This window comes from Nycticebus coucang, chromosome 1, assembly GCF_027406575.1.
Source record: "Nycticebus coucang isolate mNycCou1 chromosome 1, mNycCou1.pri, whole genome shotgun sequence".
Classification (NCBI taxonomy): Eukaryota; Metazoa; Chordata; class Mammalia; order Primates; family Lorisidae; genus Nycticebus; species Nycticebus coucang.
This window is the reverse complement of record NC_069780.1, coordinates 124,295,837-124,321,102: the sequence shown is the minus strand read 5'-3', so window position 1 is coordinate 124,321,102 and position 25,266 is coordinate 124,295,837. Positions and strand designations below refer to the sequence as shown.

Here is a 25,266-nt window from a genome sequence, read left to right as displayed (position 1 = left end):
TGAACAAAACAATAGGCTGTGGTTTTAATTAATTTTAAGCATTAATTTATTGTACAGCTCCAAGATCTTCACTGTGTTACGTTCTTACTGATTTTGATACCATTCTGTAGCACTTTCCATTTCTGGCCTTGTTTTAAGTCCTATAGTTAATTATTCAATTTGATTATGTATTTCTAGAGATGTAAAATGATAGCTAATAAAACAAATTAAGCACAGCAAGGAAATTTCAAGAGATAAACTCGATTTGATATTTGATATACTTTATGATCAATAAATTATATTTTACATAGATTAGTTTATTTGTAGCAATTTTTTTAGTTTAAAATATGTTCATTTTTCAAAGGACACAGAAAAAAGTATTGTAATAATCAGTTTATGAAGGCTCTATTGTGAAACTTAAATAAGACATAAATGAAAATTGGTTTTCGGTGATATAGAAGCAGCAGCCATGGACTCAACCTTATTAAAAAGTGTTATTAGAGGAAATGTAACTTTTAAAAATACACAGATCATACTTTCAAGAGAATGTTAATTTCAAAATTGTAAATGTATCTGCATTTTATTTACTTTTTTTTGCAATTTTGGGCTGGGGCTGTGTGTGAACCCGTCACCTCCAGCATATGGGGCCGGCGTCCTACTCCTTTGAACCACAGGCGTCGCCCATGTGTCTGCATTTTATACCCACAGACACACACATAAACACACACACGCACACACTATTTGCAAATCTTCTTTTGGAAAATGTATTTTATAAACCAAAGTTTGATGAATACAGTAGAACAGTTTGGAAAGTATAAAGAAATAATCACTGCTGTAATCATATCAGCAACAATTTCTGAAGGAAATTCCAAAAGAGAGTTTCTGAAAATTATTTGAGCAATAAGAATATAATTGGATTAAATATTTCACCTCTAAGGTGTCTCATTCAGAGGTACGGTATCTGCTTTAGCTGTTTTAAAAATATGAATCACATTAGTTTATAATTAGAATCTGGAATATAACCTAGCTTGAAGGAACTTCCAGCAGAGTACATTGGTTGTGTTTTATACTTCATAAAATATAATGTTTAAATACTTGAAAGTAGGATTCCACTACAATAAATGCCACTCTGTAAAATAAAGGGGGCTGAAGCTTCTGGTAGTTACAGAAGCAGGTGTTAAGTGAAGCTGCCCTTGTGACTCAAATGTTGCGAAATATAGTCCTTTAGGGTAGCACATCCTATCAGAATATTCAGAGCTGAAAATAATTAACAAGCAAGTGCTTCATTAATCAATAAGGGGTGTGTGCTGACTATCAGAAATGCAGACGTGATGCAACATGCCCTTCCTCTGCAAATCAGCAGAATGAAAAACACTCATATTAAGCACGTGCTATTTGTAAGACAATTCAGAGTTACAAAAAAAGAAGTCAGGCACATATGAAAAAATAATCAAAGACAGAAAGTTATTGTTTAAAGTCTAAAAATATTTTCATTTTAAAATTTAGTTTATTTTTAAATCTAAACATGGTTACATGGCAACTAAATGGATAGGTCACTTATCTATTTTAGAGATGGCAGTCTTAAAATAATTCAAAATAAAAGGCAAATCACATATACTGTAAAAAGGAAAGCAAATAACATTTTGTAACATTATAACAAGTAAAACACAAATATTCCATTAACTTTTTCAGACTTATATCTTCTTTACCTGTTTTTTTCATACTTCATGTTGTTTGAGAGAGAAATCTCATTATTTTCTTTAAAAATAGTTAAAAAAAGAGCATGTGTTCTAATTATTGAATTAAAATTAATTTAATTCTATGTAGCTGTGAAATAAAAACAAATAAGATTTGTTATATAATATCCATTCATTAAAACATTTACTAAATATTATCACTGAGTAGTAATATCTACTCGGAGCATACACATTTTAGATACATCATATATGGATTTTTTTCAAAACACATTTTTAAATTCAAAATTCATACATTAGGCCAAGAGCAGTGGCTCACACCTGTAATCCCAGCATTCTGAGAAGCCAAGGTGGGCAGATTGCTTGAGCTCAAGAGTTTAAGAGCAGCCTGAGCAAGAGCAAGACTCCACCTCTAAGAAAAAAAAACAAAACAATAGCCAGGTATTGTGGCAGCACCTGTAGTCCCAGTTATTAGAGAGGCTGAGTCAGGAGGATCACTTGAGCCCAAGAGGTTGCTGTGAGCTTTGACGCCATGACACTCTGTCAAGGGCAACAAAGTGAGACTCTCTTTCAAGAAAAAAGACAAACAATTAACTACTATTAGTAAGGAGCCTGTGACTCTTTGGCAGTAAAATTAAAAAAAAAAAAAAACTCATTCACTTTATTATTTCTCTATTTTGTACTTTGAAAAGTTGGTTATCTCTTATTAGAAAACACTAAATTATTTAAATAAAACAAATTGAAGTGTGCAATTAAAGAACTACTGTCCAACTATGACAAGAATGTAGGGAAGCATATGTCCCTGGTAAAGCCAGTGGGAACATACCAAAGTGTACAATTAATGCACACTGTTTGTAGTATACAAAACATTGCATTTCATAGATAATTTAAACAGAGTGGAGAAATAACAGGACAGAAATATAGCTTAGAAGAGGCCCATTAAATGAGTCTGAGATTGGAAAATGCCACTCTGCATAAATTCTACTGATGAGAGTAAACATAGAAAATATGAATATGATAGTGATATAATATTAAAATTATAAATATTAATTAATATTAAGTATTAAATAATAAAGTAGCCATATTGTGAATAGCCACATTAAAGGTATATATTTGATAAATCTTACTGAAAAAGACACATGAACAGAATGACAAATATCCCATTTAAAATTGCATTTAAAAATTGGGAGCAGGAGATACTAAAAAGAACTAAAAAAAAATCACAATCCAATTTGTACAATTATTCATATTCCTCATGAAATCAATTTGTTGTAATTCTCATAAAATTTTACCAAAAGTTTTAGTGCAACTATCCTATAAAACTCCTTTTATTATATAGTTTGATAAAAGTAAAAGGAAAACAATTAGTTTTCATTGTCAGCTTTTATATAAAAGGAATGTCAGCTTTACTAAATGACGATTTCTCACTGTTAATATAATCTGCACGCGAAATTATATAGCTAAAAGATTCCTTAAAAGCACATTTGTTAGATTTTAAAAGTCTGTGTTAAAATCACAACAAAAACATCTGCTCAGATCTAAAAACATAATTTAAACTCAATGATGTTCAGATCTCTCTGGAGTAAGATGAATATTTGGAGAAAAATTGTTCAGCTGTTCTTTATTTGACATAAAGATCTTTGTAAGCAGAGAAGTTACTAAAATAAATTTAGAATAAGAAAAATATACCAGGAATTGTTATATTATGGTTAAATATAATTTACACTGTGCTACAATTAATCTTCGTCAAGCAAAATAACAATTATTTTGCAATGGCACCAACATAGCGTGGCAGGCAACACAGCAAGGTGAGGAGTGTTAGCATATAGGAGGCAGGAGACTAAATTGGGCTCGAAAACAAAGGGTGTGGTCAAGATTAACACCCAAAGAGAAAATCAAATTAAGGGTGAGGAGCACAGTCTTTGGGCAACCCTGTAAACAGTAAGTCCTCATAATAAGAGCAAAAAGACGTCTGAGGCATTTGCTATCAAGTCACATGATTTGGCTGCTCCTAAAAACCGCTATGTGACGCTGATCAGAGTGGGAGAAAACGGTAGGGGTTCCCATCATCCAATTAGGTTGCACACTAACAATATCACAAGAGTGAACAAGTGAGAGTTTATCTGAATCTGTGATTTGGTTACCAAGGCAGTTATAAGCATATCTTTATATATCCGTAGAGTTTATTGAAGTAGTGTGTAAGGTATCTGCTTTGTGTTCTTACTTTGCAATTTTGATCTTTTGAACCTACTTTTATGGGTCAAATCCGTGTCCGGATTTGCAGGGAAATAAAAGTCACGAAGTCAAGACAGCTGAAGTAAGTTAGGTTTCAGAACTGAACCAACCCTACGGTATATCTGAGTTCTAACAACTGGGCTACCTACTTCCCTGCCTTCCCACGTGAGCGAGCTCCACTGCATCCCTTAATTTCAGTTCCATTTCCTGCTCTTGTCTCTCTGGCCTAACTCCTTTCCTCCATCACTGGGAAGGAATTTGTCTAGTGCTGAGATCTTATCTTTTCTCTTCAGACCATCCTCTAAATGCCTGCACTTCAGGGCTTGACTCCTTTGTCCTGATATTGGTGGTCTGTTAGCCTGGGTCTTTCATTAATTGCTAATCAAATGAGCTGTGCTTCCCTTTTTGTCCTTTTAAGTGTGTCTGGTCTTTACTCTCTAGTCATTTCTCTTTGATTTGTCCACTGTCCTGTAACCACGCGCAAAGCACCACCACTTCCCTATTTGTACTCATCATGGTACATGGTTCAGGCCCCAGCAAGCCTGTGTTTAATAAATGCTCATTAGCTGGAGGAGGAACTGAGTCACAGTGTCAAGTTGCAGGATCATTAAATTATAATTGTAAGAATTAAATTTTTTAAATAAAATGAGTGTTTGAGGCAAACATAATTTTTATCCCTTAAACTTGAATGAATATTACGTTTGGTGCCAGTTACATATTTGATAATGCCATATTTTCTCATAGAGAGTTATAAGTCTCAAAGTTTCATCATTTTCTTCATTTTTGATATTCCTTTATTTTCTCATTCTTCTTATTGTATTATTTTTCTGCATTTTCCCCCATGTTCTTATTTTCCTTATTCTTCAATGCTGATATGCCATTATATATGTTTTCCTCTGTATTAGTTCATTTTCAATTCTTTTCTCTTTGTATTCAAACTCTTAACTGGGATCATTCATTCTGTCATAGCATAGGAGACTCAAGAATTTTTTTTTTAACTAAATAAATAAAACTGCCATTTTTCTGCTTGAAACATGAAAAAATACATGTATACTTTAAATGGCTGAATCTCCATTGTTAAAGTCATAAATAAGAATCAAATTTACAACACAGGAAATTTACCTGATGAAGTTGGCTCTTCTTCATTTGATGCTATGATAAGAGGCAAAGAGGTAAAGTGGGGAGAGGGTGAGGGTGGGAAGGACAGAAAGTGGGGGAGGGAGAGAAAGAGAGAAATTGAGATTGAACATCATATGTTTCACGTTTCCAAACAACTTGTAATTTTGTCTATACATTAGAAATATGTCATATCTAATGACAGATTAATAGATATTTACATCAAATTAGAATTCATATGCTCTTATGTACATTAAAATACGTATTTATTAGAAATGAATGTTCAATTGTCCGAATTTGATTTTTCTTTCCCTTTGCAAACAACATTGACCTTGGTTAACTTGAGTTTAAATCATTATATATTACTACAACATTTAAAAAGATCAATTGCACATAACATATATAAACAAAAATAGTAATTTCCTATTTAGCAAAAAGGAATTAAAAAGCATAGATGGTCCAAAATTGTGTTCCATGACATATAAGACAGAAGTTATAAGGAGGGAGTTATTAAACCTTAGAGGGACTCAGAATCACTTTGTGCTTTTCTTAAAAATGAAGATTCTAATCTCTCTCCCTCTCTCTAATGTTCTGTGTGATACACACAAACACACACTCACACAGACACACACTCATGCACACCACCCACTTCAAGATTTAGTAGTGATGCTTCTGTGCTAAGGACATAGGAGCCTGCATTTGAATGGATGACCCCAGGTGGTTTTAACTCAAGTGTTTTGTCCTGTCCAAAATACATCACACATGAGCAAGCAATTTTATCCCAGGGCAGTGATTAACAACCCTAGGAGTATATTAGAATTCCAGCTTCTGGGCTCCATATCAAACCAATTAACCCAGAATCCCTTTCAACAATACTAACTTGAGGCCAGGATTGAGAGATTCTAGGTAATGTCAATATAAGGTAACATTCATTGTAACACATAAAAGTATGAATCATTTTGATTCCTGTTCCAAGAGGTAGGAATGAGAGCAGCAAGACTCCAAGGGCAATAACCTACTGTGCTGTGTATGTCGAGGAAGAAACACAGTCATATAAGAGAAAAAAAAAATTGTCTGAAGCAGCTTCACAATGTTGCCCAGAATCCACCTATTCACTTTTATGTTTCCAGATGCCCTCTGTGAGGAGGTATTTCTGCTCTGTGAACAAGTGCAGTCCACCCAGAATATTACCGTTGAAATATACGACACAAATCAGTACTATTTCATTTGATTCATGAAGTTTTAAAATAAAAATGTGCTCAGCTGAACTGCTTAAAAGGGAGCTTTGTTCTTAGCTGATGGGTTCACCCAGGCACCTGGTGTAGCCAGGGAGCGCTCTCCAGTCTTCTCCGCTAAGGTTACATCCGCACAGAACACACGCTAGGCAAGCTCACTCTGTGTCCTGACAGTATCTCCCTCTCACATTGTTTGGCTTCTCTCCTTGGCACATAAAGAAATGGAGAAAGCAAACACAGTTGGCATGCGTGGCATGGAGAACATAAATATTAGAAAAGCCATTTGCTGATTTATTGTGTCCAAAGAGGAAATGTTTTGGAAGCTTGTAGGAATACCCTCTTAGGAAAATACCACAGCAGCTGGTACAGTACTGACTTAGATGGTTCACTGTTAATAAAAGTTGGGAGATTCAAAATGAAAAAAAAAATTAACATTAAACTTAAGGCCGGTCGCTTTATGTGTTTACTCACTTAATTCACAAAGCAGCCAATTAAGTGAAAATAACTCTCATCTACTAGAGGAAAATACTGAGGTTCAGAGTGACTGAACAATTTAAGGTCAAGATGAACTTGAATTCATATCAGTGAGACTTTAAAACCAAATCGTGTCCACTATGACCTGTTGCCTCACAAAGCACTGATTCAATGTCTCCTTAAGACAAAAAGGGAAAAGCTAGATGAGAAAGAGTTTATTCAAAGTGACTCACTACTATTTAGAAGTGTTGGGATAAGGGCTGGCTATATTCCTGAGAAGTTGGACTTAAGCATAGGAATAAAAAGAAGGATTCAAAACAAAACCAATATAGGGGCTGAGGAGAGAAATACCTTCAAGAAATGGATTTCTTTTTCTTTTATTTTTTCTATTTCAAATGAATATGAGGGTACAAATATTTATGTTACATTGTTTTCATTTCTAAGATAAAGTTCAAGTTGTAGTTGAGCCCTTCACCCAGGGCTCACATTGTGAGCATTAGGTGAGATCCACGCCAATCGCCCCCGTCCTCCCTTACTATTCTCCCCTCCCCCTGTTAGACTATAAAAAAAAGGATTTCTTCTTGAAAACTTCTTCATGTTCCCCATACTGCAGTGAGAGTCAAGGGACATAGGAATGTGCAGTCCTGACTATGTGGTTAAACAGAGCACACTAAGGAAGTGATGTCTAAAGAAGAAAGATTAGAAATGCTAAGACTGTATTATTTCTTCATTATGTAGCAAGAAATTTAAGAAAGGACCCAGCACATACAGAAATAAAGGCAATTCCAAACTTGTTAAGAGTCAGCAATTAGAATCTTTTAAAACCAAAGCCTCTAAGGCAAGCAGTGCAGTAACCTACACTTGAGCTTCAATACCTGGAAGCATCTTTGTAACAAATTAACAGCCTGAGAGTCAGCAGGTGCACAACTTTGCATAGAGTTCTGGACATGCAGCATCTACTTAGTGATGCTTCTTGTAATATGTAGATGTCACTAGTCAATATTCACACTGTGAAAACATACACACACCCACAACGACATAGACATGAGAATTAGTATTGGTATTAATTCATGGTTTTAGTTATCATTGAAGCAGCTGTGCAGGCTAACTGCCTTATTGAACAAAACATCATGTACTTTTAACAGGTGGCAACTACAGCCCCAGAGTAAAAATAAACCTTAAAGTAGGCATGAGTTGCCTATTTAATGATGTTTCAGTGAAACAAGTGTCACAGAAGGCACACTCTTACTACCCAAATGATTCTTCACTCTTCCTCTTAGAAGTCATAAAATCAGCAATTTATAAAAAATATTATACATCTGTGCCACATGCAGACTCCTCTAATTCTGGAAATTAAAACTTATTTTAATACTTATTTTAAAACACTAAGAAAAACTAATATAAACAAACTAACAAATTAACTCTATTCATCTATTTTGTCAGCAATTAGAAGGATCTACTGCAGCTATGGTGATGGTAAGAAGACAGTAAAGACACAAAGAAATATATCTGATATACATGTAACATACAGAATTTAACTAATAACAGAATTATCCTGTGTATCTATTAAAATGCCCTAGATCTACTGAATTTGATTTTGGGTGTCAGCCCAGCCTTCTGCATTTTTAAAGAGCTCTGTAGGATGTTATGAACATCATGTTAAAAATAATGACTCTAGCCCATCAAAGTTTGTTTCACAGGGGAAAAGCTGTGGGTCCAGTTGTTGGAACCACAGCAATAAATTAGCAGGCTTATGAGAAACCATTTGCAATGTTCACTGTGGTGGTTGCCTCGGCTTTCAATGCTCTTTTTCTTATAACATCCTTAGGTGTCCTTGGGTATCTACATCAATCCCTTGAGAGAAGATGACTTTCCCATTGGATTTAAGGAAGAAGTTTATATCTCAAACTAACCAAATCTGTTCCCTTTACTTGGCCATAGTCATTGGTGTAAATATGGGTACATGACCCATTTGGGGACAATGACATGTAAGCAGAGGCTTGCTTGTGTTTGAATAGGAAGAGGTTCCTAGAAAGGTCTCGGACCTCCACATTCTTCTGAGAACGTGTTCCAGAAATAACTCACCCTCTTCTCAGTTTTGCATTGAGACTGGAAGCCTGTGGCCCTAGAAGTTGCTGTAAATGTCTTGCAAATGAGATGGGAACCAGCTTTTGAAGAAAGCTGATCTTGCTCAAGGCAGAGTACAGAAACAAAGCAATTATGTTCTTGATAATACTGTTGAGCCAGTGAATCCTATTGGCCATGAATCCTGACTCACCTCTGGGCTTCCAAGTCCATGGAAAAACACATTTGTATTATTGTTTGGGTTGGGCTTCTGTTATTCACAACTAAATGGCATCCTGCTACAATCCTAATCACATTTGTTGTTCCCTTTAAAAATATATTAAGATGAGGCTGAGGCAAGAGAATCGCTTAAGCCCAGGAGCCTGGAGGTTGCTGTGAGCTGTGTGACGCCATGGCACTCTACCGAGGGCCATAAAGTGAGACTCTGTCTCTACAAAAAAAAAAAAAAAAAAAAATTAGGATGCATAAGGAATTAATTATCTGAGGGAAGTGAGACCAAGAGTATACACAGCCCCAGGCTGTGCTTGCAGAGGGCAGCTGGGATTTCGATGCTTTATTTTTCTAGGGAGCTTGCTGTCACACGTCTATATAACAAGCTTATTTCTTTGATTTTGAAGTTAGTCACTCTTTTCCAAGATAGTCTGGCAATGCACATCTTGTTGCAGTGTGGTGCAACCTCGGGAAAGGAAGAGAAGACCTTACGCAGACTCTCCTTCCCTTACTTTATTTCTACCTCACCTTTTTTCCAAAGGTATCAAATATGAAGTATGTTATCTACCAAAACCCAGTGGGCTATCTATTACTTGGATATGATATTATAAAAATTTCTTCACTGGATAGACCCTAGTCTCTTTTGTGGTCTCAACAATTATTATTATTATTATTGTCTATCCTTTAGTGTTTTATGTAAGTAAACTTCATAACTTAGAAATTCCAAGGGAGGAGGCAAGATGGCCAACTGGAGCCAGCTTTCCACAGAAGCTCCCGTCCAGAAGGAGAGTTAAAGGACAGAAGTTTATCAAGTTAGCAGATGGTTTGGAGCTGAGCCAAAAGAGAGGATTGAAGAGTATATATCACCGCTGCTGAGGTGAGCTGTGACCCCAAGGAAACAAACAATAGGTACAAAACCCATGGCAAATTAGACAGGAGTCCCCTCCCCCATGAAAACAGCTCGCAGTATACTTTCTACAAACAAGCGAGCAGAGTTCAGATCTCTTCTTTTTCTATTCCATGGGAGTGAGCCGCTAAAAATCAGACCTCCTTGCCCAGAGAGGACCCACTAGTGTGCCATGGTACTCTCCTGCCAGGCATAAAACTGAACATATACTCTACCTGCAGTTCTGAACTCCCAGCACTCCCTCCACTCCCACCTTGAGGTCTGAAAGCCTGTCCCCCGCAGAGTCCAGACTCTTGGGCATTTTCTCAAGAGGTGTGTATAAGGTATGGGCTGCTACAAGTCTGTGCTGAATCCAGGGCACGGGTGTAAAGTGGGGACTGTGGTGCGAAGGAGCCATATGGGAGAGGGAGAAACGGTGCCCCATGGCACAGCACAGCTGCCACGGCAGGAACAATAGGGCATACACCCCTGGTGATATTCTCTCTTAGCAACCAGAGAGAGCCAGGCCTCTGTTCCGGTGGCAGTCACAGAAATGCAGGCCCTGTGAGCAAAGACTATGCCTGAGGTGATACCTGCCCGGGTGGGGTGCGGCAGACGGAGACGAGAATATGCATGCTAAGAGGCAGCATACTCTCAGCGTTGGGCTGAGTTAGAATTGCTGCTGTTGTGAGCCCAAGATGTACCCAGCCTCCGGTGGAGCACAGCTGGGACAAAAGCATGTGTAGCAGTGGCATCAGCCCAGGGAGGGGCAGGAACTGAGAGCCCTTTGTGAGCTCTAACCATGCCTGCCCCAACATAGAGTGCAGTGGAGACAGAAATGCCAGCTCTGTGAGAATTACCACAGAAGCAGCAGCACAGGGCTGAGTCGCAGTTTCTGTGAACTCAAACAGCACCTTGCCCACAGTAGAATACAGCTGAAACAGAAATGCAAATTCCACGAGAATGTAAGTGGCAGCAACATCAATCTGGGGTGGGGCTGGAACTGAGTGATACTCCCCAGCTTCCATTAAGCACTCAAGGTAGTCAGGATTCAGCTCCCCCTGCTAGCTGGTGGCAGAGTGCAGCAGCCTGGCCAAAGAGACATAGAACTCCCTGTGACTCAGCCAAGTTCAAACCCCTGGCACATCTGCTCATTAAAGGGAACAGGGCTACATTCCTACGGAGATACCGGTGACTGGGTGCGACAGAGGTGCAAGGTGGGGAAGGAGGCATCAACCTCCCCAGACTACCTCATTTGCTGGGCAGGCCCTTCTGACTCCATGGAACACCAGAGCAAGCCACACTCAAGCTGCCAGCAGATCCCTGCTATCTAGGTGCTGGAGACCTTTTGAACTCTCATACTTGAGACCTGGTGCTTACTGGGACAATTGATTTGGAACTCTTGACCTGGGCCAATCACCCAAGGACCATCTAAGGTGGTACCCTGGTTGTGTTGTTGGGGAAGGTTTGATTTTCCTTTCCCAGTTGTTGCCTATGGGAGGCTAGGTGTTTTAGTTGCTTATATTTCTCCACGGCTGAGACTTCAACCCAGGGTTACTGATTCACTAGGGTAGAACAGAGACCAGCTGAATACAAGAAAGAAACACCTAGCCCCACCATACCAAGCAGGTCCCCAGTGTCTCAGGCTCTAGTAATAAAGGGTCCTTCTCAAAGCTGTAGGGGAAAAGCTACAGTCACCAGTCCCAGCTCGTGGCAAAGGGCTGGTTAATCTCTACTCCAGGAGCCCCCACTCCAATTTCACCTTATCTGCTCATCTAGCCAAACAGTGAAAAATAATCATGGGGTAGAATCAGTTGAAAAACTCTGGCAACATGAATAATCAGAGTAGATCAACTCCCCCCCACGAATGACAAGGTAGACACAGCAGAAGATCCCTTTCATAAACAAATGGCTGGGATGTCAGAAATCAAGTTTAGAACGTGGATGGTAAATAAGATTAACAAAATGGAAGTAAAGTTGGAATTAGAAATTCTGGGAATGATTCAAAAGTTGTCTCAAGAATTCAATGAATTCAAAGACAAAAATCACCAAAGATTTTGACAGATTGAGAAAAGAATTTTAGCCCTCCAAGTTATGAGAAATACAGTAGAATCCCTCAGTAACATAATGGAGGAGGCAGAATAAAGGATTTCTGACACTGAAGATAAATCCTTTGAATGCTTCCAAATGCTCAAAGAGGAAGAGAAGTGGAGAGCAAAAATGGATCATTATCTCAGAGAGCTGTGGGCTAAATAAAAAAAAAAAAAACACTAATATTTGCCTTATAGGAATCCCTGAAGGTGATGAGGTTGCTTCAAAAGGCCCAGATGCTCTACTCCAAGAAATAATTGAGGAAAATTTCCCAAACATGGCAAGAGATTCTGAAATTCAGATAGCAGTTTCAGAAACCCAGCACGACTCAATCAAATAAAGCATCTCCCAGACACAATGTTATCATTAATTTTGCCAAAGATAATAAGAAGGAGAAAATTCTAAAAGCAGCCAGATGTAAGAAAACCATAACCTACAAGGGGAAGAATAGTAGAATGACTGTAGATCTCTCTGCTGAAACCTTTCAAGCTAGAAGTGAGTGGTCATTGACTTTTAATCTCCTAAAACAAAATAATTTTGAACCCAGGATCCTGTATCTAGCTAAACTGAGTTTCATTTATGATGGAGAAATTTAATACTTTAATGACATTCATGTGTTGAAGAAATTTGCCATAATTAACCAGCTATACAGGATATTCTCAGACCCATCCTCCACAATGACAAGCACAATGCTCTACCACCAAAGTAAACTCTCTCAGATGATCAAATTCCAACTTCCACAGACTTTTGAAAAACTTGATACCCAAAATACTACCAGGCTTATGAATATTTACAATTTAATGTGAATGGCTTAAATTGTCCTCTGAAGAGGCACTGATTGGCTGACTGGATACAAAAACTCAGCCAGATATCTGCTGCATACAAGAATCTCATCTTACCTTAAAAGATAAATATAGACTCAGTGTGAAGGGATGGTCATCGATAATTCAGGCAAATGCCAATCAGGAAAAGGCAGGTGTTGCAATTTTATTCACAGACACAATAGGCTTTAAACCAACAAAAGTAAGGAAAGATGAGGATGGTCACTTCATATTTGTTAGCAAGATGAGATTTCAATTATTAACATTTATGCACCCAACCAGAATGCGCCTCAATTTACAAGAGAGACTCTAACAGACATGAGCAACTTGATTTCCTCCAGCACCATAATAGTCGGTGCAATATATCTATCCAACACCCCTTTGGTAGTGTTATATAGATCCTCCGATAAGAAACTAAGCAAAGAAATTTTAGACTTAAACTTAACCATTCAACAATTGAATGTAACAAACATCTACAGAACATTTCATCCTAACAAAACTGAATACATAGTCTTCTCATCAGCTCATGGAATATCCTCCAAAATTGATCACATCTTAGGTCACAAGCCTAACCTCAGAAAATTTAAAAGAATAGAAATTATTACTTGCATATTCTCGGACCATTATGGAATAAAAGTTGAACTCAGTAACAACAGAAATCTGAATACTCATACAAAAACATGGAAATACCTTATGCTGAATGATAGCTGGGTCAGAGATGACATTAAGAAGAAAATTAATAAATTGTTGGAACAAAACGATAATGAAGACACCAGTAACCAAAACCTTTAGGATACTGCAAAGGCAGTCCTAAGAGGGAAATTTATAGCACAGCAAGCCTTCCTCAAGAGAACAAAAAGAGAGGAAGTTAACAACTTAATGGCACATCTCAAGCAACTGGAAAAGGAAGAACATTCCAATCCCAAACCCAGAAGAAGAAAAGAAATAACCACAATTAGAGCAGAATTAAATGAAATTAAAAACAAAAGGATTATACAACAGATCAATAAATCAAAAAGTTGTTTTTTTGAAAAGGTCAATAAAATAGATAAACCTTTGCCTAACCCAACCAGGAAAAAAAGGGTAAAATCTCTAATTTCATCAATCACAAATGGTAAAGATGAAATAACAACAGACTCCTCACAAACTCAAAAAATCCTTAATGAATATTACAAGAAACTCTATCTCAGAAATATGAAAATCTGAAGAAAATCGACCGCTACTTCCTAGACTCAGCCAGAATGAAGTGGAAATGTTGAACAGGCCTATATCAAGTTCTGAAATAGCATCAACTATCCAAAATCTCCCCATAAAGAAAAGTCCGGGACCAGATGGCTTCACAACAGAATTCTACCAAACCTTTAAAAAGGAACTAGTACCTATATTACTTAACCTTTTCCAAAATATAGAAAAAAGAAGAAATAGTACCCAACACATTCTATGAAGCGAACATCACCCTGATCCCCAAACCAGGAAAAGACCCAACAACAAAAAGAAAATTATAGACCAATATCTCTAATAAACATTGATGCAAAAATATTCAATAAGATCCTAGCAAACAGAATCCAGCAACACATCAAATAAATTATATACCATGACCAAGTGGGTTTTATCCCAGGGTCTCAAGGCTGGTTTGGCATACATAAATTTATAAATTTAATTCATCACATAAATAAAAATTTTTTAAAAAGACATTTGATTCTCTCAATTGATGCAGAAAAAGCTTTTGATAATATCCAGCATCCTTTCATGATCAGAACACTTAAAAAAAATAGGTATAGAAGGAACATTTCTTAAACTGATGGAGGTCATCTACAACAAATCCACAGTCAATATTGTATTGAATGGAGTTAAACTGAAATTATTTCCTCTTAGGTCAGGAACCAGAAAAGGTTGCCCATTGTCTCCACTGCTTTTTAACATTGTAATGGAAGTCTTAGCCATCACAATCAGGCAAGAAAAAGGCGAACAAGGGTATACATACAGGATCAGAGGAGATCAAACTTTCACTCTTCGCAGATGATATGACTGTATATCTGGAAAACCCCAGGGATTCAACTAAAAAACTCTTAGAAGTGATCAAGGAATGCAGCAACATCTCAGGTCACAAAATTAACCCTTTCATATTTGTTAAGGGTAACACTAAACATGATGAGATTTCAATTATTAACATTTATGCACCCAACCAGAATGCACCTCAATTTATAAGAGAGACTCTAACAGACAGGAGCAACTTGATTTCCTCCAGCACCATAATAGTCTTTATATATACAACAATATTCAAGCTGAAAAAACAGTCAAGGACTCTATTCCATTCACAGTAGTACCAAAGCAGATAAAATACTTGGGAGTTTACTTAACAATAGACATGAAAGATCTCTATAAAGAGAACTATGAAACTCTAAGAAAAGAAATAGCTGAAGATGTGAACAAATGGAAAGACATACCATGCTCATGGCTGTGAAGAATCAACATTATTAAAATGTCCATACTACCCAAAGCAACATATAATTTTAATGCACTCCCCATTAAAGCACCACTGTCATACTTTAAAGACCTTGAAAAAATAATACCTCATTTTATATGGAATCAGAAAAAAACTCAATTAGCCAAAACATTACTCAGAAATAAAAACAAATCAGGAGGAATCACGCTACCGGACCTCAGATTGACTATAAATCAATAGTTATCAAAACAGCATGGTACTGGCACAAAAACATGAAGGTAAATGTATAGAACAGAATAGAGAACCAAGCAATGAACCCAGCTACTTACCATCATTATCTTTGATAAGCCAATCAAAAACATTCAGTGGGGAAAAGACTCCCTATTTAACAAATGGTGCTGGGTGAACTGGCTGGCGACCTGTAGAAGACTGGAATTGGACCCACACGTTTCATCATTAACTAAGATAGACTCTGACGGGATAAAAGATTTAAACTTAAGACATGAAACTATAAAAATACTAGAAGAAAGTGCAGGAAAAACACTACAAAAAATCAGCCTGGAAGAATAGTTTATGAGGAGGACCCCCTAGGCAATTGAAGCAACACCAAAAATACATTACTGGGATCTGATCAAACTAAAAAGCTTCTGCACAACCAAGAACACAGTAAGTAAAGCAAGCAGACAGCCCTCAGAATGAGAGAGGATATTTGCAGGTTATGTCTCTGACAAAGGTTTAATAACCAGAATCCACAGAGAACTCAAACGTATAAGCAAGAAAGAACAAATGATCCCATCGCAGGCTGGGCAAGGGACTTGAAGAGAAACTTCACTGAAGAAGACAGGCGCACGGCCTACAGACATATGAAAAAATGCTCATCATCCTTAAAATCATCAGAGAAATGCAAATCAAAACTACTTTGAGATATCATCTAACTCCAGTAAGATTAGCCCACATCACAAAATCCCAAAACCATAGATGTTGGCGCGGATGTGGAGAAAAGGGAACACTTCTGCACTGCTGGTGGGAATGCAAACTACTACGTTCCTTTTGGAAAGATGTCTGGAGATCACTTAGGATCTAAAAACAGACCTGCCATTCAATACTACAATTCCTCTAGAAGGTATATATCCAGAAGACCAAAAATCACTTTACAGCAAAGATATTTCTACCAGAATGTTTATTGTAGCCCAATTAATAATTGCCAAGTCATGGAAGAAGCCCAAGTGCCCACTGACCCATGAATGGATTAATAAATTGTGGTATATGTACACCATGGAATATTATGTAGCCTTAAAAAAGATAGAGACGTTACCTCTTTCATGTTTACATGGATGGAGCTGGAACATATTCTTCTTAGCAAAGTATCTCAAGAATGGAAGAAATAGTATCCAATGTACTCAGCCCTGCTAAGAAACCAATTTATAAATACCCACACTTCCATATGAATTCTATAACCCAACTACAGTCCAAGGTGAAGGGGAAAGAGGAATGGGAGGGGAAGGGAGAGGATGGGGGAGGATGGGTGGAGGGAGGGATGTTGGTGGGACCACACCTAAGGTGCATTTTACAAGGGTACATGTTAAATCTACTAAGTGTCGAATATAAATGCCTTAACACAATAACTAAGAAAATGCAGTGAAGGCTATGTTAACTAGTTTTATGAAAGTATTTCAGATTGTACATGAAACCAGCACACTGTACCCCATAATTGCATTAATGTACACAGCTATGATTTAATTTAAAAAAAAAAAGAAATTCGGCACATTCAAAATAATTGTATACCCAAAATTCTTTACAATCAAATAGGAAAAGATCATTACAGAACATAGCATATCATAATCTATTTTACTTATGAATGTAACTCAATTTATTGTGACTTATTGATCTCTTTGTTGGCTGTATCATAAATTTAGTTAAGTATGCATAAAATATGCTTTCCAAGCATAAAATTATCTATACTCATGATATTATTTCTATAAGTAAAGTAATAAGATCTATGTATTAATATTACTGCACTCTGACAATATTTTAAATGCTATCATTCGATTATAGTTATGTAAAAATCACAGTGATGACATTCATGCTTATTATTTATGCCTACCACACATTAAATATTACATATGTGTGTCTATGTGCATATGTTTATGGCTTTACTAAGACAAAGAAGAGTAAACTATTATTTCATATTTAAAAGCTAAGTCATTAAAGTGGGTGGAAACAGCGGCACAGTAATGCCTCCTTCTCTGGTGGGAGTGTGAGGCACGAAGCTGGCCACTGTGGAGAGGGCGGGGAGTGAGCCCAGGGAGTGGTGCAAGCTGCTAGGATGACCTGAAAGCTCAGCCTCCCCCAGCTGTCCCCTCCGCCCATCCTCATCTCCATCTTCCCATTTCCTATTCCCACCCACATCCTTCAATGAGAACATGTCATGGCCACTCCTCTGAGCACCCTAGCAGGCTTATTTTCCAGGAAGCTGGCGTGCGGGGCCGGGGCCGGCTCTCCCAGGCTCCTGCTGGTAGATCCTGGCCCTTCCCAGGATACCTCCTCTCACACAGCTGGCCCCAGCCTAACACCCCAGGACACTGAACTGAGGTGGAAGCTTTTCCTGAGACATCCCGTGAATGTTCTGCATTTACATTTCTGTTTTGTGACTAGACTGTGACCCCCTAGAGCTATCCAGACTGGCACTCAGTAACATCAGAATTAATGATCTTGCAATTTTCAGCCTTTTCTGATCTTGCAATCCCTACAAACCACCTGGGGGACTGGTTAAATGAGAATTAAAAATATGTATATAGGTACAGAATTAGTACCATGAGGCATAATGAGCATCATTATTGCTTCCTCAAAATTGGGGCAAAAATATATCATTAGCCACTGCAAATACCGTAATATGTGGGCATGCGTATGTATTTTTGTTTACTAGTCTCTCTTATGAGACTAGGAGTTTCACGACAGCAAGCTGCACGTTTTTGTGCTCACTATGACATCTATAGTTTTGAAAACACTGCCTGAACAGTATTTGTCAGAAGAAATAAAAAATATGGGAAGATGTTTAATACAGACCTTTTATTTACTAAAGTTCAGATGCATTGTTTCGCAGTATCATTTAAACTTATCAAAAAGGAAGCTTTGTATCTTCATCTCCGTTTCATCATATAAATATACAGACATAATTATACACATAGTTTACATAAACTGTGTAGTTATGTAAGGCAGATTTTTCTTTCTGAGGTTTGTAGGGAAAATAATAATGGTTGGGAAGAGCAGATATTAGATCATCTCATAAACATTAAATCTGTGATTTTTAAACTAACACAAAAAGCATCAAACTGTATCTTATTAATTAAATAGATTCATTAAAATAGAAGCACAAAATACACTTTCTTCGTTTAGCAGTGATATTGCATGCTGGAGTTTTACAACTATTTATACAGTGAATCATTTTATTAGCAATTAGCAGTGCATTTGTGATTTTCTCGGTGTTGAAAGAAGTACAAATGAGGAAAATAACAAAGAGTAGATGGAAGCTTAGGAGATTCTGCCACAGAGTATAAATGAAAGAAGATATTTTGTAAAACTAAGCCAGCATATTGGGAAGCTGTAAAGTAAGAAAACTCAACTAGCAGGCACTTGTGTTCCAAGTAGTATGAAAAAGACTTTGGGTTCACAATGGGACACATTTTCATACTTCCCATCCAAGGTCATCGCATTCTTGTACACTGAATGCAAGTCACACCACATTCAATTCTTCAGTATTTACTCCAGTCTCCAGACAGTACTTTCCACCCCCTATTGCCTTTTAAACTATACCCCAGTGATTTTCAACTTGTGTGACATGGCCCACTGCTGTGCTGTGAGAGGATCTTAAATATCCTACAAAATTTTTTTAAAGATCATTAATTAATTCACTTTTGAAAGAAGTTCAAAGCACAGTAAGTACATTCTTTTTCTTACTCATTTTTTGGTCAACATAATTTAAGTGTGCTGTGGAAGTTTAACTGTAAGTTCAAGTGTGCTATGGGATAAAAAAAAGGTGGAAAAAACCTGATATAACCTAAAGCCAGTTCTAAACAAAGTGGCACAATAATATTTTCCAGTCTTGTTTCCCAGGCGGGACATTATTATTCTTTCGAGGGCAATGGTTATGCTTTAATTCTGTGTAGTGTACATAATAGGTACTGTATAAATATTTTTATGGAAAGGTATCCAATTTTAGAGATGAGAAAATGTAGTGTGAAAAGTGAATTTAATGACTATTTTTATATTTTCTGTTTGGCCTATAAAATGAGGATTGAAAATTAAACCTAAGTAATCCCAAGGAAATTTATGGCAAATAAAAGAAAAAGAAACATGCAGGGGATAAGGTAGATCAGAAGTTAATATAACTGATTTCTCAGAATTATCCATGTTCAATAAAATTAATAAATTTATAATCTTTTTGAAAATTTAATATAGGAATGGAGGAACAGTTCTGCAGTGAGAATGTTATTGGATGTAACTAAAAGAAGCCAGGAAGCTGAGGTTAGCTGCTCCGTTTATGTGAATTTCAGGTGGTCACAGCACTCAGGTTATGCTGTTTCATGGTACCTGATTGAGAAAGCTGATGCCATCAGGCTCACTCATGACTGTATAGATTTTTGGTTTATTTATGTGTGGAAGATATCTCACTTCAACCTCAATTAATTTTTATAAGGCTGGACAAATGTGCTAATCTCAAAAGCAAATCTATTAAAACCAAAAGATAAAAAAGCTAAAAAGTAATGAATAGATTAGCAATCTAGCACAAATCTCAGTAAAACTATACACTTAAGAAAACCACAGAAATACTGCACTCAAAATGTTAATGCTGGAAAAAACTTTAATGAGTAAGAGTGTTGGCAAAAATTCCATTGTTTCAATGGTTTAAGATTGGCATTAGAAAACAGAAGTATATGTATTAAATCACCCAAATTACCAGCTAAAAACTTACCACCAACAAAATTTTGAATTAAATTTACTTTAACATCAGAATACCTAAACATATATAATAATTCAATATGTATTTATAATATAAATGAAAAGAGGATTATGGAAGAGGTACTGTTTTATAACTTGCTTTTTAATTTTTTAATATATTGTACCTATTTTTCAATGTCAATAATCAATGAATATAGACAGTACTGAATAATATTTTCTTTAATGGATATAGCTAATCTGCTTAACTAAGTCTTCAGTGAATGATACTTGGATGGATTCCAGGGTTTATCTCTTACAAAGTGATGTTTCAATGAATAATCAGATTTCAGTTGAATCATGGTAGAAATATAAAAGAAAACTACCAAATAATTTTATTAAATAAGCAGGAGCCTCTAATATTTAAACACAGTCCAGTGTGTTTTCCTTTTTGTAAACCAAGTTTTAAATGATTCTGTTTTATGCCATTGACCTATCTTCAGAAATCTGTGACTTAAATATATTGGATGACATTGTACTTTGGTGAAATTTACTCTCTTGCTTTAATAAACTCACCACTAATGGAAATCAACTTTAACTCCCAGCATCCCAAGTCCACGAAGCACAAGACATCAAGGCAAAGAAATCACTGACCCATGCGCGTGGCAGATGCAGCTTAAACTGACTCAGAGGTTCTCCTACCCGGCTAGAGACTTTTGGTTTAAATACTTACTGAGTACCCTCTACTTCCCGAGATATAACATTTCAATTGTTTTTCAAAGATAAACGGTGGGTGGCGTCTGTGGCTCAAAGGAATAGGGCGCGGGCCCATGTGCCATAGGTGGCGGGTTCAAAACCAGCCTCAGCCGAAAACCACCAAAAAAAAGATAAATGGTGACAAATTAAATACAAATATAAAAAAATCACTTCATTGCAAAATCTTGGCCTCTGTGTGTGCATACACTAATAAGTTTTTGATATTGTTCTAGTAATTTCAAACACGACATTTTTTGCCATTTTGAAATTTGTGGAGCTTTTATTTTACTGAAATACCATTCCTTTTTTCAACGCTTATATTCTGAAAAGAAATTCAGAAAGTTTACCATGGCTTTGAAATGATGGGTTCCCAAAATACAGATCCACACATTTGGCGTTAATTAAAATATTTTTTGAATCTCAAACGATGAAGAAAAAAATACAGCAGGCAGGTCTAATTTGAAGAGTGGTATTTCTGTAGAATCCATATGTTTCTTTTTGGTCAAGGGCAACTATGTCTTGTGTGTAGTTTTAACACTCTTCCCAAGGACACTAACTATATAACATGAAGCCGAGCTTCTGCTCTCACACAGCACTCGGCTACAAAAAAGCAGAAGGTGAGGGGCCACTGAGTTATTCAGCAGTGAGTTAGTGACTGCCATAGAGAATTCTTCTCTCTTTTCTGTAAAATAAGATATGAGCAAATTAAATACTTTCTTTTCAGAACTGCTAGGACCTTAGGAAAACAGTCAGTGTATCCACACTCTGGTGTTAATCAAATAACAAGGAGAATGTACTTTTCCTATCTGCATAACTTGTCGCCTTAGGCTGATTTTTTCTCCCTAATTGGAATGTCATTAAAGAGCTCAACTGATAAAAACAAGTGGGCAGGTCTAATTTTAAGACAATGAATTTGAATAAAGGTGAAAGGCTGTTCACAGAGGACCCAAACCTCATTTATCTTATCTGTTAGATTATTTTCAAGTTCTGAATGCATACTATTAATTTCTATTTTTCTGAATCTTCAAGAAACAGCACAGAGAATAGCCTGATAGGAAAATACAAAACAGAGTAAGTAACTTTAAAAAATAAAATTTAAAGTCCAAACGAAACTTGAAACTTAGAGGTCACTTAGTCCAACTGCCAACCAAATATCTAGATATTGTTCAACAATTCTAGTAACAAGAGAACTCAAAATCCTAAGTAGAGAGGATCTTGTCACATCTCTGTCCCAGAGTTGGCCTCCGAAAAAGAATGGAATAATGTAACTCATTCTCTAACATGCCAGCCATTTAAGTGTTTTAAGAGCTATCATATTCTGTTTTTAACTGAGACGAACATCCTGACCTAATTTTACACATCATGGTATACACTCCAATCATAATTTTTGTTAACCTACTTTTGATAAACTCAGATTTGTCAAGGTATTTAAACAACATAGAAACAAGAATGGAAACAGTACTCTGTGTACATTTTAACTAGCACAAAATGCACACAAGTGCAACATAAATGCACTTAAATGCTCTACGCACAAAAGTGCAATGGGGTATTGACTGTCTTGTTTAGGCTGCTATATTACAATGAGCAATCCAACATTGTATTAGCCTGCAAAATACTGAAGAATTCATTTATTTTCCCTAGCTCCTTCAGCCCCATTTCATGGACCAATTCCTAGGATACGAGGGGACTAGTAATCTTATGTTCTTCCTGCCTAAGGGCAAAATTAGTCAGGCAAAATGTGGAGCGGAGAAGTGTGTGATGAGGAGGTCATGCCTGGGGTGGGGGTAAAAGGTAAAGTATGCCTGGCTTGCAAGAAATGTTAAAAGTATCTTGGCATTGAGAAAGAATTGCAAAATTTTGAAAAGGCACAAAGCCTTGAAGATATTCTTCAGATCTTTCACTTTCTCTCTAGCAAAGTGCATTTGGTTGGGTGTCTTTCCCATTTAGTCGTTTAAAGTCCACAGACAGGAATACTAAACATCTGTTCTCACTGAAAACAGCTTCTTTAGTGTCCAGAGCTAAACGCCCATCTAGGTCAGTGGTTCTCAACCTTCCTGATGTTACAATGTATTTTCATTGTTAAAAGGGGTTGAGCCCCACAGGTTGAGAACCGCTGATCTGGGGGAATTTAAATGTTTTGTGGCTTCTCATGGGATTTTCCATGTCGACTGATGTTTCTAGTTGTAGAAGGTTGTTCTCGTTCTACTGACTTTAAACCTTTATAGTTATTTCTTCCTCTAGACGTTCTAAATTAGAAAGAAGTACCAATTTCTGTCAATGAGCTACATGTTTTCCTTTTCAAAATAACCACCTATTACATCAACTCCTATTGAAAACATTCAAAATAATTAATGGTTTTTAAAAAATAAATATATCTTGGAAGTAGAATAAAAATGTTTAAGAGGAAAAAAAGTATAATTAAAAAAATTTAATCCTCAGAAGAAAAGCCTGTGGTATTTATTACTTAAATATTATTCAGATAAGAGTTTTGTATTGTTTGATAATGATTATATGCTTTAGCAATATATTATCAAGAGACTGAAAGAATGTTTCTGGGATAATTTTGGTAATAATATTGAAAACTATATTATGGTTCAAGAAGATGACTACAGACTCCACACAATATAGATCCCAACTGATCTATGTTGTAACCTTCCTGATCTTGCTTCCAATCCTTCCCATAGACATCTAGTAATCTAAGCAACAACTTATGTCATTCTTCTAGAAAGTTCCCATGTCTTCTTTGTGTTTTTTGTCATCCTATATTTTGCTTAAAATATTCCAATGTAATAACTTTCACTGATGAACTTTCAAAAAGTCACCTCTGCCATAACATCTGATACCTAAGACTGGAAGCCATCTTTCCTTCACTTGATACCTGCAGCCTCCTTTTCCCTCTATGATAATTATTTTTGGCCATGTGTAATGATTACTGATCTATCTGTCTTCACCCTTTCTCAAATGGAAGCATTTCACGGGCAGGCCCTTTTTCTTGGGGTCACAGAGAATGCGTAGGTCACGAGCTTTCCACTGAGGTTCAATACCATTTGTTAAGTGGAAGATACTGGTGTTCTTTCCTCCTGGGATTCTTTCTTTATGTAAAGCCACAAAGAGCTTAGGGTTGGTCTATCACATCTAAGAACCTAATATTAATATGATGTCATAAATTCCAACGTGGTATTTATTATAACTTTACAGGATTCTCATTTTGCAATCTGACAAAAAAAATCAATTTGTTAAGTTATTTGCTCTAAGTGTAAGGGAAGCTATATTCCTACAGGGCCAACTCCTCATTATGCAAGCATTACTTACATTACTCACAAATTTCAAATAATAAAGTATAGAGTTCTCTTTTTCCCATACCAAATGAGGTGATTTTTCAAATTCCATGTTGAAGGAAAGAAACTTTTTGAAAAATTAAAAACTGACAGCTAAATTGCCCCTGGTTTGCATATTCGAGAACAAGCAGAAAAAAATCTGACATACAAATAATAGGTCAGGATTTATTGGACATTTCAATAATGTTATTAATGACTAAAATGATGGAAAACTATTCAGGGACTTAAATGCTTGATTTATGCCTACAGCTTTTGAATTATATATAAGGCTTAATTATATCACTTTTTAAAAAACTCCTACATGGCACTTACTACAAGCCGGGCACTGTTTAAGGGCCTTACATAGATTCAGTCATTTACTTACACACATCTCTTTGAAGTTGGTACTGTTATCCATTTTATGGATGAGGATACTAAGGCACAGAGAGATTAAGTAACTTTCCCAAAGTCCCAGGCTTAGTAAATACAACAGCCAACATGTGCACTCAGTTCAGCCGCGGTCTTAGCCACGGCACCATTGGAGAACCTGTTCCTTCAGATTCCCGTGCACTACAGAATTCCAAGAGAGCGTGCTCCACGTATGACAAACACTAGAATTAAAATGTTATCATTGTGATTATTTCTTCAGACTCTCTCATTTGTTTCCAAGTATCACTCTCCATCTGTGAAACAGGTACAGCTTCATCTGAACACAAGCACTCTCATGTGGAGAAAGCATTGGACAAAACCCAGGTTTGACACCTGTTCTTCCGTTGAGCGGGAATCTATGACCTTGGCCTAATCACTGCCTTTATCACAGAATCATTTTCTCATTTTGCATTGATATTGATCTCAGATCATCTGTTTATTTAAAAATATATACATACACACACGTATACATACATAAACATACATACATACATATATATACATACACACGCAAACACACATTTTAAAGAACAGTATTAAAATGCAGGCGCTATTAA

At 36.6% G+C, this 25,266-nt stretch overlaps 1 protein-coding gene across 2 annotated transcripts in view; it reads right to left on the bottom strand.

The window, feature by feature from the left end:
* Positions 1-25,266, bottom strand: part of EDIL3 (EGF like repeats and discoidin domains 3) — a 434,578-nt gene that overhangs the window by 252,807 nt on the left and 156,505 nt on the right. Inside the window, exon 3 of one of the 2 annotated variants that reach the window (XM_053587072.1) lies at positions 5,031-5,060. The exons of the other annotated variant lie outside the window; for it this stretch is intronic. Coding sequence (XP_053443047.1) covers positions 5,031-5,060 — 30 coding nt within the window. The remainder of the gene's footprint in view (positions 1-5,030; positions 5,061-25,266) is intronic. 2 annotated transcript variants of the gene reach the window in all.